Raw genomic sequence first — 14,623 nt, forward strand, 5'->3', positions numbered from 1 at the left:
CTCTAAACTTTTCTAATCTCCCCGAGATCAAAGCTTTCTCCTCAGACAAGCACAACTGGTTGGGGCCCTTATTACATTGAAAGAAGGCCTGTGCTCTGAGTTTGGCTGCTCTGGTCTCTTTGCCTTGTCCCTAAATATACTCCAGGCCACCTTCTTGAGAAGTGAAGCCCTCTGACTACTGGATTCAAGTTCTGAGTCCCCTCTGTGGGTCTAGTTTGCCTCTGCTGGTACAGCTGCTAACTGAAGGGACGGATCACATATCTTACTGGGTCTGATGGTGACTGAAGTGAGGAAGGGGGGATTCATGGACTCTCTTTCCTAGTATGAGGCCCCCCTCCTTGCAAGGTGTCAGCACCAGCTACTGGTGGACCTCGACCGAGGTATGTTTCGACGATACCGTGACTCACACTATATGTGGCCCCAATTTCCGTTCTTTCAAAGAGCTTAAAATTCCTCTTCCCACCTTTCCACACAGATCTGCTCAAAACTCAGACTGGTGAAATGACTGTCATCTGAGGGAAGGGAAGTGGGATTCGCTGGTCCACCTGGTCTCTGGATGGCCAATGAGGGAAGTCCTCGGTGCAATGGGAAGCCCCGCTGAGCTCTAGCAATGTGTGAACTAAAGTGCGGGGATCTGGAACAATTGTCTTACATTGGCCTAAGAGAGGAGCAGTCCTGGTGGTGGGAGGGTACAGACTTCCAGGAAGAAAGGAGCCCCTGACCACAGGCGGCAGGAAGGCTGGAGACTATTAACTTTATCACCGATGCTGGCCCTGTCACTCCTCTCTGGGCCTTCTTGTCCTCTTGGTAAACTAGAGCTCATCATTCTGTCTACATGGGGTGGCAATGGGTGATAGTGTCTCTAAACAATGGCACAGCAGTTAACAGAATTACAAAGGGCTACAGAAATGAATAACAGCCATGTTGGCAGCCAGAATAGACATCTGCCAGACTTGCAAGCAAGCGAACTGCATCTGGAGTTCACTGGGAGAAGAAGATGTGGAACCCCAAAGGGCCAGGGTTTTTTTTTGGTTTATTTGTTTTTTAAAAAACGGAGCACTCTAACAGGGAACTCCCACCACCCCACCCAGCACTGCTGGATCCTTTTGGAATCGGAGGTTTGTGACTCCAGAGGCAAGCCAAGATGGCTGTGGTTTAGACAACATCTGCTGGCAATTCCACTAGACTGTAAGCTCCTCAAGGGTAGGAATCGTGTCTCCCAACTCTACTGTATGGTACTTCCCCATGAGCTTAGTAAAGTGCTCTGCACAAAGTAAGTGCTTAATCAATACCACTGACCGACTGAATTCTAGGAAACCTAGTCTATGAGGAATGCCTGAGCAGCTGTTCCTCAAGATGATACAAACTAATTCTGAGCTGTAAATTGGAACAACTAGGGGAAGGCTCACTTCTTGGGGCCAGGTGGGATCAGATGCATGGAAGGGCTGGGGACAAGGAAACATACCGCTCTTGAAGGGTCCCCAAAGTCAATCTGAAGATTGCCCATGGCCTTGATGATGGCCATGATCGATTGGATGGTATTGCTGTAGACCACTGCCCTGTACTGTCTGCACTCTTCTTCTGTGTAGCCATCTTCATGGATGATCCTTGGAAAGAAAAGGAAGAGTTGAGAGTCTTATTACAGCTACCGACAGTAATCATCTCTTTAGATGACTGAGTACTGGAATCTCATTTGGAAAAATGATCAAAGGGTAGAGGCTGTTGAGTAGACTCTCCCTTCCTGCCCAGCACTTGTCCACTGGGTGGCTGGAATCATATCTCCCCCTCCAAGAATCTTCCTGGAATTGTTCTCACTAAGGAACAAGCACTCTGCTGTTTTGGAGTTGTGGATGAGCAGACCATTTCCAACATCCTGGAAGCGACAGAGAAGAGATGGAAAAGCAGCAGCTGCCCCCACTCAGTTAGCTTCTTCGGGGCTTTCCAAGGTACAGTCTGTGGGGCAAACAGATGTAGGGTCAAAGGGAAATACCCAGTACCCAGAGAGCATGGGCTCCTAAAATAGGATGCCAGTTGCAAAAGGGGAAGCAACAGAGACGCCTGGATTAAAATGTCCTGGGGTCTTGCTGCTCTCTACTGATGGGGGAGTTGGGGTGGGCTTCTGTCTCATGGCACCCCTCCATCCAGAGGCACTGGTGCCAATGATGCCTTTGGGATCAGGCTGGCAGAGGGGCATCATCATTAAAACCACATTCTGAGGCACGCTGGGATCTGGACCTGTTGCTACCTGCCCAAGAGCCCAGGAGGGAGATCAGCACCTCAGAGAGCAATACACCAAGGAAGAGAAAGAGACTAGGGGAAGGAGGAAAGGATTAGAACCGAGGTCATGGTGGAAAATCTGTACTGAGATCATAATTTTTATACCACGGGCTGCAGGGATTGGTAGCAGCTGCCTTTTGATTAATCAACCTCAGTTTACAAAATGGAGATCACATGGCAAGGTCTTTGCTAGCCTTAACAACACTGTCACCAGGTTGCTCAAGTTAGGTTCTTGGTGACCAATCTGACTTTCCACCTGACCGTGGGCTTGTCACTTCCCCACTCCATGCCTCAGTTTCCTCATTGGAGAGTAGGAAGATTAATCCCTGCCACTTATTTAGTGCCAGAGTAGGGTGAAAGGAACAGGGGAGGGGGAGAAGGGCGGGGTGCAATAGTGACAGAGCTAACATGTATGGAATGCTTGGTAATTATAGAGTACTTTTCTGAAGAGTTCACAGTGTTGTTGTATTTTTATCTTGGATGTGGAGCTCTGCTCTATTATTAATAATAGAAATAATCTGCCAGAAGAGGATTTCTTTGTGTGTTTAGTTCATTTTACAAATCGTCCCAAAGGTTGAGTTATTTTCAATAGAAGTTATTTTAAACTTATTCTGTCCTCATTATATTTCTAAATCTGGTCAATATGGTAAACTCTACATGAGGGGTTGGGTTATTAATATGATCATTCTTTCAAATAAATGACTGAAAGGTGTTAGACCCAAAGGAAAAAAAAAGACCTCCGAGGACACATTGAGAACTGAGGAGACGGGCTCACACCCACCCCCTCATCCCCAACCCCTCAGCAGTGACTTCTGGAACCATAAGGAATGGTTAAACTTCCAGCATTTCCCCTTTCAGCTTGGGCTGCCTTGAAGGGGGCCAGTTCTTCCTATCCAGGTCCACAGCACACACAGAACTCTCACTTTCTGGCTCATTCCTTAAGGCAGTCAATCACCGTCCACACTCCTAGGGTAGGGATGGAACTCAAAAGACACAAGCCATTGCTAAATTGAATTTGTTAGGGAAGGGAAGAGTCAGTCACAAGCATCAATGTTCAGAAGGGAGAGATCAGATTCTGGGAAAGTGAACCTTTTTGTTTGGGACTCAGTCGGGGGGAGGGGGAAAAGAATGAAGCACAAGCAGATCACTGGTAACCCTGACAAGGGTGAATTTCACATCAGTGGTGTCCTCTAAGAGTTCGAAGGACAACCATGTGTCCAAATGTCTTTATCAGGCCTCCTTTAGTGAAGCCACAGTCATAGCAGCAGTTACAGTAACAGCAATCCTTCGCTCTTCTATACAAATTTACATATTATTTAGATATTTATGTACTGTACTGCTTTTCTCTTTGTAGCTTGAACACATTATCCTATTTATCTTGTCAACATCCCTGTGTGAGGAGGAGAGAGGGTGGATTCCAGCTCTGAAAATAAGCACTAAAAGCCAAATGTAATCAGCCAGAGTTTCTATTTGCCTATCACATACGCTGTTGCTCTCCCTAGGTAGAAATATAACAGCTATATGCCAGAATGGCTTATCCTCATCTTAAATGAGGGGAAACTAAAGTTCTGAAATGCCTAGCCTTCTCCCTCATTAGAAGTCCAAATTCTTAGCCCTCTAACCCCAGGCCCACAAATGCTGCCTTTCTCCCTAAATTTTCAGATTCAGAACCACTGACTTTAGATTTGCATTCAATTGATTATCTTGCATCTCTCCCAGCGCTTAGTACAGTGCTTGGCACACAGTAAGCACTTAATAAAAACCATTGTAAATGCCATTATAACTACTGTAGTCTCTGGAATCTATGTGGTGGATCCCCACTGAAATCATTTAATTGAAAACTGAAGGATTTAAAAAGAAGCGACCAAGACAGAGAGGGATTTCTCTGGAAGAACAAAGCTGCTGTTAATAGCATTTAAATGAAATGGACACCACTACTGCTGGGTCATGTTTTAATCACCCCCAGCAACTCTTGGATTTTAAGTCTTTGGCTAGTACCAAAGTAACCTACCTGCCTTAATTTCTGTCCCAAATGCCTCAGAATAAGGAGTTCTGAGGCACCAGTCCATGAGTACTTTGTCTGATCTTGATTTCTGATCCCTCCCCATCTAGTCCTTGTGGGCAGGGATCGTGTCCACCAACTCTGTTGCACTGTGCTCTCCCAAGCACTTAGTTCAGGGATCTGCACACAGTTGCACTCAATAAATATCATTGATTGATTGTAAAAACAAACAAACCCCTCCCGCAGCAAAACTAAAATCAACATTCCCCCACCATCCACCCTCTAGCCTCCACTGGCCTGTCTTGGTTGCTGAGACAGAGGTATGGTTCGGCACCACAGCAGAGTAAACCTTTCCTGTTGGCTGCTGTGCCTTATAGTCTGGCTAGCTAAAACGGCCACCACCACCACCATCCTTTCAAGTTTGGTCTGCCCAGGATCCTGCAGGTAGTGCCGAGAGATGCTGCACATCTGGGCTGCTCTATGGACAAAGGTGGTTTGGGGCTGTGGCACGGACCATCGGACAAGGGCAGGCACAAGAAGGGTGGAGAGAGACCTGCAATGCCAGGATACCCAGGGCAGGTTCCCCAGCCTCTGGGCATTTCTGCAGAGGCACTGCACACCAGAGGAAGCTAGGTGTGTGAGGCTCGTGGAAACACTCGGTGAGTGTTTGCTGCTGAGTGGCAAAGGGGGACATTAGGGCACACCCCGTGGAGTCAGGTAACACCCCAGTCAGAGGCAGGAATAGTTTCTCCAGGCAGGCCCAGCCACTGAAGTTGGAGTGACTGGCCACATGAAAAATGGATCCTTCTGGAAACTGAAAATTCCATTATCCCCACACAGGCAAAAACGGTCAAAGAACGATGCTTACTTCATCTGCTTTACAATCGTGCTCTTCCCGGACTCGCCAGCACCTGCACGAGAGAAGAAAAAGACAATAGGTTGGAACACTGGATAGGAATATCCCATTGTAAATCAGACAGAGCAAGCGGGGTGCTGAACGATGGCCTCCTGTGCCTGCTCCTGGTCCCACAAGACACAGTCCAAGGAAGCTTGGGACCCGCCCTGGGTCCAAGGAGCCTGACTTGGGGCGAAGTTGGCTTTCCCTGGGATCTGAGGCACCAGACAACACAGTGCTGCTCTGTCGGCACTCGGGAAAAACAAACTTGATGGCTCTAACCCAACATCTGCTCCCCTGGCGTCCATGCGACAAACATTTCCCAAGAAATGTAGGGGAAGACAGGTCCCTCGATCTTGTTGTTTCAAGGGTCAATTTTTCCAGGATTGGTTGGGACTTCCCAGAGACACCTGGGGTAGTCTGAGGCCAGACAGCCCAATGGGCCTTGAACCATGGTCTGGGTCTCCATGGCTTTGGTTGGGTGAGCTGGCCAAAGCAGGGCATGCCTCTCTGGTCCAATCCCGGCTCCTTTCCAACCCACGTTTTGCACGTACAACGTGAACCCACACCACAGCCCCACGAGATAGGCTACTGCATCTCAGGGATGGAAAGGGCCCGGAGGCAGCTGGCCACAGTGAAGAGTAGCAGGGGTCAGGTGAGCAAGCAGGTAACAACCAAACGGCTTGAGTTTATGGGCCGGCTCCACTTGGGTCGATTTCTCACCCTTGCGAAGTCTTTGACCTTGGCTAAGGGGCAAAAGGGAGAGGTCAAACAGACCCACTATGGATGAATATCCCTGCTTCAGGAGAGGGAGCCCATGGTGTACTAGAATCACATACAGATGGAACAAGCAGCTTGGCTGACAATCGCTGGCGAACCATTTCCTGTTCTATTGACTTTTCCCTGGCAGAGCCAATCTGGCCTCCAACCCTGGAGAGCCACGCAAGCGCAGAGAGGGCAGGGGACTTCCAAGAGTCTGTTCGCTGGACTTCCACAAGCAGGACGGCAGAACCAGAGGCCGAGGCTCAGCCCGACTTTCCAAGTGTAAAGCAGAACTAGTTTCCTGCCCAGGGCTATTCATCCACAGTGGCACAAATAACCCCAATCCCTCACCACATCAAAAGGGAGAGTTTCTGGAAATGTCACAGAAACATTCCAGTCACTTCCTTCCAAGGGTGCTGAATTACTCTCTCCATTTTATTTGAACTGTTAGGAAATGGGAGTCAAGATCCATGGACACCTAGTCTTGATTTTTTTATGGTATCTGTTAATCAATCAATCAATCGTATTTATTGAGCGCTTACTGTGTGCACAGCACTGTACTAAGCACTTGGGATAGTACAAGATAACAGAGTTGGCAGACGCGTTCCCTATCCACAATGAGCTTACAGTCTAGAGCGGGGAGACAGACATTAATATAAACAAAATTGTTAAGTGCTTTCTTTGTGCCAGACACTGTACTAAGCAGTGATTTGCTGGGTGGCTTGGGTAAGTCACTCCCTCGATCGAATCCCTCTGTTTCCTTCACCTGCAAACAGTGAAAATGAAGTCACCCTTTCTTACCCTGAGCTTTAAACTTTCTGGAGAACTAGGTCTTGGACAAAGGGGGCGGGGGTTCCTACAGTTTTACCACTATAAACTCATCCTCATGTCCAGAGTCCTCTTCTCCGCTGGCCGGCCTCAATTATGAAATCATCTTAAAATGGCCTGGCACCACTTCCTGACTTCCTAGTCATCCACATCGGGCTTTTACTGAATCCTGGTGGCTGTTGGGGTGCTGTAGGGTGAGCCCCCCCCCCCCCCCCCTTAAAAACTTCTGCAACATTTGGAGCTGGCCCTTAGGATTTTATTTCCTAACTGCCTCAAGAAATCAGGCCAGGTGTGATGTGAACACCAGAGAAGTGGGCTGTGGTAAACCTGGGCCCCGTGTTGTGGAAAACTAGAGGGTGGGTGAGAGATCGAATAGTCGCTTAGGTTGGCCTGGCTCTGGGCCAGCTGGTTTCCGGCCAGCTTGTCAAAGACCCAGAAGACAGAGAAGGGGAAAATAAAGCCATGTTACAAGCCATTCTCTATTTATTTAGGCTAGAAGCAGAAAGGCTACAATTTTCCTGTCCCGGGGAAAGCTGGCAGTGGCCACCACACATGCTGAGTGCACTGCTCTGTTTTCCTCTCATCTCAAAAGCTCAGAGGGAAACAGGGGTGCCACCTCGCTCATTCAAGGAAACCACCTGCTGGGCCAGCACCCAAAGCCAATAGCTTCCTCCTTGTCAGCCAACTTGGTTTCTAGCTCTGGAAGCCCCATTTCTTGCTACCTGATTTCAATATTGTACAGTGCCAGGCTTATGGTACACAATTCCAGTGTCCTGGGGGGTATAGCAGCATGGTGGAGGGTACAACGAGTAGGGAGGTAGGCAGCATAGCCTACTGGAAAGAGAACAGGCTGGGGAGGACCCAGAAGAACCTGGGTTCTAATCCCCGCTCTGCCACATGTCCGCTGTGTGACTTTGGGCAAGTCACTTCACTTCTCTGAGCCTCAGTTACCTCACCTGTAAAACGGGGATTAAGATTGTGAGCCCCCTGTGGGACAGGGACTGTGTCCAACCCGATTTGTTTGTATCCACCCCAGTGCTTAGTACACAGTAAATGCTTAACAAATTCCACCATTATTATTATTACTGTTATGCAGTGGATGGGAAACAGCTCATATTTTGACCCTGAACAGCATCCGAAAGGTTTGGGTAGGGGGCCTCTCTGGAGGGTGTTCTGCACTCCTCTGGTATAACATGGTTCATTGCCCCATGGGGCAATGGGGTGAGCAGTCTGGAAGTCAAGTGGTTGAAGATTCAGGTGTCTAGGCTGAGGTTCCACTTAGCATGTTCACCCACCCACCCTTCCTGCCACAGACCCCTGCATTACCATCAAGACTCAAGGCTTGTTGGATTCTCTCTCCAAACCAGGAAGCCGGTACCGGTTCCTCCTTCAGTTAGAAGGATGAGAGGAGAAAGGAGCTATGCACTTACTTGGTCCATCTCTCCACGCCACTGAAGCCTGGTATGTACTCAGCTGCCTGAAGTTCCTGGATTCTTTAGCGCCACAATCCTCCCAATACCTATTCGTCTTCCCCACTGTTCAAGCCTAATTGGCTTGTTCTTCCTCTACTTTGGCCCAGGCAATGTCAGAGCTTGGCTATCCAATTATAAACTCTCTTCCCTCTCCCCACACCCACTCACAACTGCTTTGTTTTTACAGTGTCACAAATGTAACCTCCCCTGGCAGAAAAGAAAAATGTCACCCTAAGGCTTGAACCAATTACAAACCAACCTTTCAAATCCAGCCAACTGGCAACACAGTGATGTGGTGCCACGAGCACAGTCACACGCAGGCCTGGGATTCAGTTTAAATTGGCGGGGAGTTGGCCCACTTCTCCACTGAAAAGAGTTTGGGGCTGAAGTTTCCCAGGGCAAGCTGTGCAAGTCTTCAAAAGCCTCATCCTCACGAAGAATTTACAACGTAGTCATAGGGCACAAAGCATTACACTGGTTCTGTTTTGACCATCAGGGGAAATCCCCTTCTGAAAAGGACCTGAAACGAACTCTGGCCAGATAAGATCCAGAGCTCGGTCTGAGGACGTGGCAAGTTCAGTTGGCTGGTTGCCTTTAAAACTAGGCACTACGAGTACCACCTATGTGTCTCTTGATGCCATCCCTGGGCGACAGTCAGGGCTTTCAGTTAAGAGTTCAAGGTGGCTGAGCCATCCCAACTCCAAAGGAAATTTCAGAGCCCAAGGACACACTGGTCTACAAGGGAAAGAGATTCCTTAATCAGTGATGAATATACTTGAGGCATTTGCCTGCAAAATGGTCTCTAAATGCAAAACAAGACTAATATGAGGGCCAGACCTAATTTCTTTATGAAAGCCCCTGACGTAGTCAGAGGGAAAATATGTTCCCGGGACCCAGCCCCATCTCCACTTCCATGTGTGGCAAAGGAGTACCCTCCCTCTCCAGACCCAGGACAGATGGATGAGTGTCTTTATTTGAAGATCTGGAAAGACAAAGCCTCAGACAATACTGCATCCCAGCCGAAAGCCGGGAGCCAATTGCTGAGGACAGGCCTTCATGGTGCACTGCCATCGAGAAGGGAGTAGCTCTCTTGGAGCAACAGCTTCACACAGAAAGACATGGAGGCAAAAAGGAAGACACAGACATTGAGCATACCACTGACAGCACAAGAGACCACCTCTTTGTGTGGCCCACATGGGTGGGGCCATGGATCCTACATTGACCTCTTTGGCCACACACGGGCTCCTGTGTGAATTTCACCATCAGTGTGTCTCCTTTGGCTGTGAAGGACAACTATATTCCCAGCCACCTCCCTGGGTTGTGGGAGAAGATTTGGGCAAACCCATAAGCATTGAGAGACAATATAACTAAGCCCAGGGGACCTGGTGCTTATAACATCAATTATGCCATCAGGCAAGGGCTCTGGGCAAACTGGGCATTGGGCCAAAAGAATTGGTGCTAGATCTTCCCTGAGACACTGGCTAATGGTTACCAGAGCTCCAACTCTTAGAAAAATGAGGCTGAATCAGGAAGCAGCTCTCTTTAGCATCCCAACTGCCCTTCAAATAAAATAAACAGGTCCACCACCGACAACCTTCAGTGACCTTCAGAGAGTGAGATTCAAGAGCAGGAGGCTCCAAGGTATTTCAATCCAAATAGTCACTTTCCTGCTCAGTGTCTCTAATGTAGCAGAAATAGTATTTGTGGAGCACCCACTGGAGCCAGGGCATTGTTCTCACAAAGCCCTTGGGAAAGAACAATAGAAGCACAAGGCATGTTCCCCACCCACATTGAGTCTGCACTCAATGTGCACTCTGGTCTTACTGAAGGGTAGACAAAGCCCACCATGGAGTCTCAAAATAAATCAATTCTGCTTATTAGAGTCTCCCAAGTGCTTAGTACAGTGCCGAAGGGTACACAGTGAGTGCTCAATTATTATCATGGCATTTGTTAAGCACTTACTATGTGTCAAGCACTCTTTTTGTTTGTTTTCAATGGTATTTGTTAAGCGCTATGTGCCAGGCACTATTCTAAGTGCTCGGGTAATACAAGTTAATCAGGTTGGACACAGTCCCTGTTCCCCATGGGGCTCACAGTCTAAGTAGGAAGGAGAATAGGTATAGAATCCCCAATTTACAGATAAGGAAACAGAAGCACGGAGAAGTGAAGTGACTTGCCCATGGTCACACAGCAGGTGAATCATAGAGGGGGGAGTAGAACTGAAATCTCTCCTAACTCCCAATCCTATACTCTTTGCACTAGGTCACCCTGCTTGTCAATAAATACCACTGATTGATGAAATAAGTGGCAAAAGAATTACCAGTGGGGGGTAGGGAGAGCTGTGCAGACATTCATGTTAATTGCCTCTCCTTCCTCTGAGCCATCTGGGAAACAATCCCACTTTTCTCTGCATAACTAGACCCACTGGCATCTCCAAGCCCGGCTGAGTGCCACCAAAACCCCAAGCCAGCTCTGTCGTTTTGGGTCCAAGGGCCTCCTGTCTGCCAGCCCGCCGGTCCGGCTGCCTGCCCTTTGTCCCATCTTTTCTCCGTGGTGGGCTATACCATGGGGAGAACCCATCTGGGGGGCAGGCCAGCTGCTGCGAGGGCTCGATCAAGATGACATAGGCTGGGAAAGCGATGTTCACGACGGACCGAATGCTCAGCCTTGCTCTCCGTGGCAGTGATCTGGCTTCCATCAGGATGTTATTTATACAAAAAGCCAGAGACACAATTTTGGAATCTCCTTAGAGGGGAAGAAGGCTCAATGGGTTGAGGAGCTGCATTTAGAGCACACGCAAATGGGGCAGCCACAGGGCCTCCCCACATGCAGTCTGGTTTCACGCCTCCCAGCCAGCTTGGTGCCTCTTGAAACATTTCTTAATGAGAGAAGGAGTGGCCTCGCCCTGGGGGCGCCATGTTGATATTGCATGGGGAGCTGGCTGGTGCCAGGCCTGGCCTGCAGCTGTTGCCTCCTTCCAAGAGGTGTGGTTGTCTCTGATCAGAATCAAGTATCCAGTGGTGTCTGCCTGTGAGGACTGGTAGTGGGGGGGCGGGAGAGAAAGCCAATCCTGGTACCACCGGCAGCTCTGACAGCCTACCTGGGGAGAGTGGCAGGGGTCGAGAGGGATGGAGAGAGCAGCTGCTGAGAAAGGAGGATTTGGTTTTCCCTGAGAATGAGGTCTTTTGGGGGAAGGCATGTCATGCTAAATTGGAGTATTTACTCACCTTGGTAATCCTCATAATCACCCTGTGAAATCGGGTGGCATCACGGTGCGAGGGAGCCTAGGGGAATAGACCCTTATCCTCCCCCCACGCCATAAACTTGCTGTGACCTGAGACTAAGCCCCTCCCTTCCTTGGGTCTCAGTTTCTTCATCTTTAAAATAAGGGCATTAACTCATCCCTCCTACCTCCCCAAAGTGCTTCCAAGGAAGAATGAGATGCTATCTGCAGTGTCTTTTGAGATGCTTGGGGAGAAGGCACAAGGTGTCATTACTTTCATCTGCCAAGGCACTGTTGACACAGCCAAGTTTGACTAACATTATAATTAAGAAAAGTAGCAGCTGATGGAGAGATTGGTATGCCATGGAGGCTGAACTAAATCATGGGCCTAACCACTCCAACTGGCTGGTGCATCTGTGGCGTGCGGTTTCTCTGGGGGCGATGCCTATTGGGGCGAGTTGTGAGTGAACGAGGCACTAGTCTTCTCTTTGCCATCCCATGAGAGTAATGGAAGGGGATTAACCAGGACACCCCGCTCAGTGCAATCCTGGACTACAGACATGGGATCAGACTAGACTTTGGATCCCCCTGAAGGACCCAGCTCAGACACCCAAAGAAATAGTTTCATGATCAGGCTTCACCCTGAAGTACTTGGGCTACCACATAAGCTACCAATCTAGTGGGGAGGACAGAAAGACACAAATTATGAACAGAAAATGGGTAGAGAAAAACTGATATTAAACCTGCTGAAAGCCAGGGGAAGGCAAGATAAAAGGAAAAATAAGTGCATATCAACAGGAGGTCAAGGTGAAGTTTGGTGCTAAGGATCGGTGTGTGCATACCACTGACACCAGGAACAAGGGCTGAAGGCAGTTGTTGGGGTTGATATGATCTGTGAAGGGGATTAATCAGGGAAGGTTTCCTGGAGAGATGGGCTTTCTAGAGGGATTTGAAGATGGGGAGAGCAGTGGTCTGCCAGCTGTGATGGGGGAGGGAGGTTCAGGCAGGAAGACAGTGTGAGCAGGGGGTGAGAGGCAGAAGAATCAAGATTGAGGTGCCATAAGGTTAGCATGGAAAGAGTGAAGAGTGCAGGGCAGTTATAGTAGATGAAGAAATCCAATAAATGGGAGGAGGGAGAGAGAGCCTTTAAGTCCATGGTCAGGAGTTTCTGCTACATGTGGAAAAATGGATATCCGATGGAGGGTTTGGGAGAGGAGATGGGTGACAAGCAAGAGTGGTGGTGCAGTTTTAGGGGAGGAGAGGGTAAAATCCCAACTGTAAGGGACTGTGAAGGGAGCTGGAAAAAAGGGAAATTGACAGAAGAGGCGTTCAGGGTACTGAAGACATGAATGGAAGGCAAGAGATCAAATGGGAAGGGGCTGGGGCACAAGCAAGTGAACTTTTCCAAAGAAAGGAGATTTGAGGGTGTTTAAAAATGTTGAGTAGCTAGAATTAGGGATCATGCCAGTCAGGGAGATGAATAAGGATGGTGGGAGTATATTTTCATGAGGTGAGAGGGCCCAGTGATAACAGAAGACTTGTTTAGCTAACCAAATATTTCAGGCTTCCTAGGATACTAGTAATAGTATTTATCAAGCACTCACTGTATTTATTAAGCCCTGGGAGAGAATACACAGGTGGAAATTAGATATGCTTCCTGGGCCTCAGAGGTCATGATGTTCACTTGTCTTGCAAACGCCTCAGGCTGGGCCCTTGACAACCAACCCTGTCTTGAAGAACACTTCCATCTTCTGGGGAGCTTCAGATGGTCCTAGTCCTTTATAATTGTTACTACTTCTTGGAATAGGTTTTTAGGAGCCATTGTGAGTAAGCCAATGAAGACTCCAGCGGGAACTCATGAATTTGAAAGTCAGGACATTTCCCTTCTCACCTGAGCTTCGAGTCCCAGTGACCTGGGCAAGCTAAAATAAAAGACATTGCTAATCTTTCACTTTCAGATGCCAGCAGAGTTTGCGAGTAAGCTGCTTGACTGGCTTAATGCACAGAAAATTAGCACCATGGTAGGTTGTCTCTCACACGCATTCATAGGAATTCTGTACACTAGTGGCTAGGCACTGCCTTTAAAGAAGGACTGAGCACAGGGCAGAATAAGAGTGGATGGTAATAGTAGTAGTAATAATAATGATTGTGGTATTTGTTAAGTTCTTACTATGTGTCAAGCCCTGTACTAAGCGCTGGGATATATACCAGATAATCAGGTCCCACTTGCTGATCACAGTCTAAGTAGTAGGGAGAATAGGTACTGAATCCCCATTTTGCAGATGAGGGAACTGAGGCACAGAGAAGTGAAGTGACTTGACCAAGGTCACACAGCAGATAAGTGGCAGAGCGGAATTAGAACTCAGATTCTTTGACTCCTAGGCCCAGGATCTTTCCACTAATAATAACAATAATGTTGGTATTTGTTAAGCACTTACTATGTGCAGAGCACTGTTCCAAGCGCTGGGGTAGATACAGGGTAATCAGGTCATCCCATGTGAGGCTCACAGTTAATCCCCATTTTACAGATGAGGTAACTGAGGCACAGAGAAGTTAAGTGACTTGCCCACAGTCACACAGCTGACAAGTGGTAGAGCTGGGATGCGAACCCATGACCTCTGACTCCCAAGCCCAGGCTCTTTCCACTGAGCCACGCTGCTTCTCATACCATGCTGCTTCTCTGAGGACTTAAAAAAGAGCCTTCCAATCCAACAGCCTGATTTTTTGAGCGGCAGCCTGGGGGGAAAGATTAATGAAATGAAAATGATTTTGCAGGGACCCATTCCACATCCCCAGAATTCAACTTCAATCAGCAGGTCACATTTTATGCTCATCTGCTTTCCTCCAGCCTCGCTGTGCCTTCCTCCATGAAAAATTGACAGCCAAATTCCATGGCTGCCAGGGAAATCTGTTTCTCCTAAGGTCAGTAAATGGCTGCCAAGGAGGCAGGGATGTTGGAAATGGAGAGTCAGCACTAGGAGATCTTGAACCATCAAGCCTCCCCTCACCCCCCAAACCCTGCTTTATTCTCTCTAGAACCAACATCCTCTAGAGAATCAGCATGACCTAGTGGATAGAGCACAGTACTGGGAGTCAGAGGACCTGGGTTCTAATCCCCACTCCACCACTTGTTTGCTGTTTGACCTTGGGCAAGTCATTTAGCT

At 48.4% G+C, this 14,623-nt stretch overlaps 1 protein-coding gene across 3 annotated transcripts in view; it reads right to left on the reverse strand.

The window, feature by feature from the left end:
* Nucleotides 1-14,623, reverse strand: part of GNAI2 (G protein subunit alpha i2) — a 153,157-nt gene that overhangs the window by 55,708 nt on the left and 82,826 nt on the right. For all 3 annotated transcript variants that reach the window (XM_029050767.2, XM_029050768.2, XM_029050769.2), the window contains exons 2-3: nucleotides 5,148-5,190; nucleotides 1,466-1,607 (exon numbers count right to left, since the gene is read on the reverse strand). In XM_029050767.2, the coding sequence (XP_028906600.1) occupies nucleotides 1,466-1,607; nucleotides 5,148-5,190 (185 nt within the window). The remainder of the gene's footprint in view (nucleotides 1-1,465; nucleotides 1,608-5,147; nucleotides 5,191-14,623) is intronic.

This window comes from Ornithorhynchus anatinus, chromosome X1 (genome assembly GCF_004115215.2).
Source record: "Ornithorhynchus anatinus isolate Pmale09 chromosome X1, mOrnAna1.pri.v4, whole genome shotgun sequence".
NCBI classification, from domain to species: Eukaryota; Metazoa; Chordata; class Mammalia; order Monotremata; family Ornithorhynchidae; genus Ornithorhynchus; species Ornithorhynchus anatinus.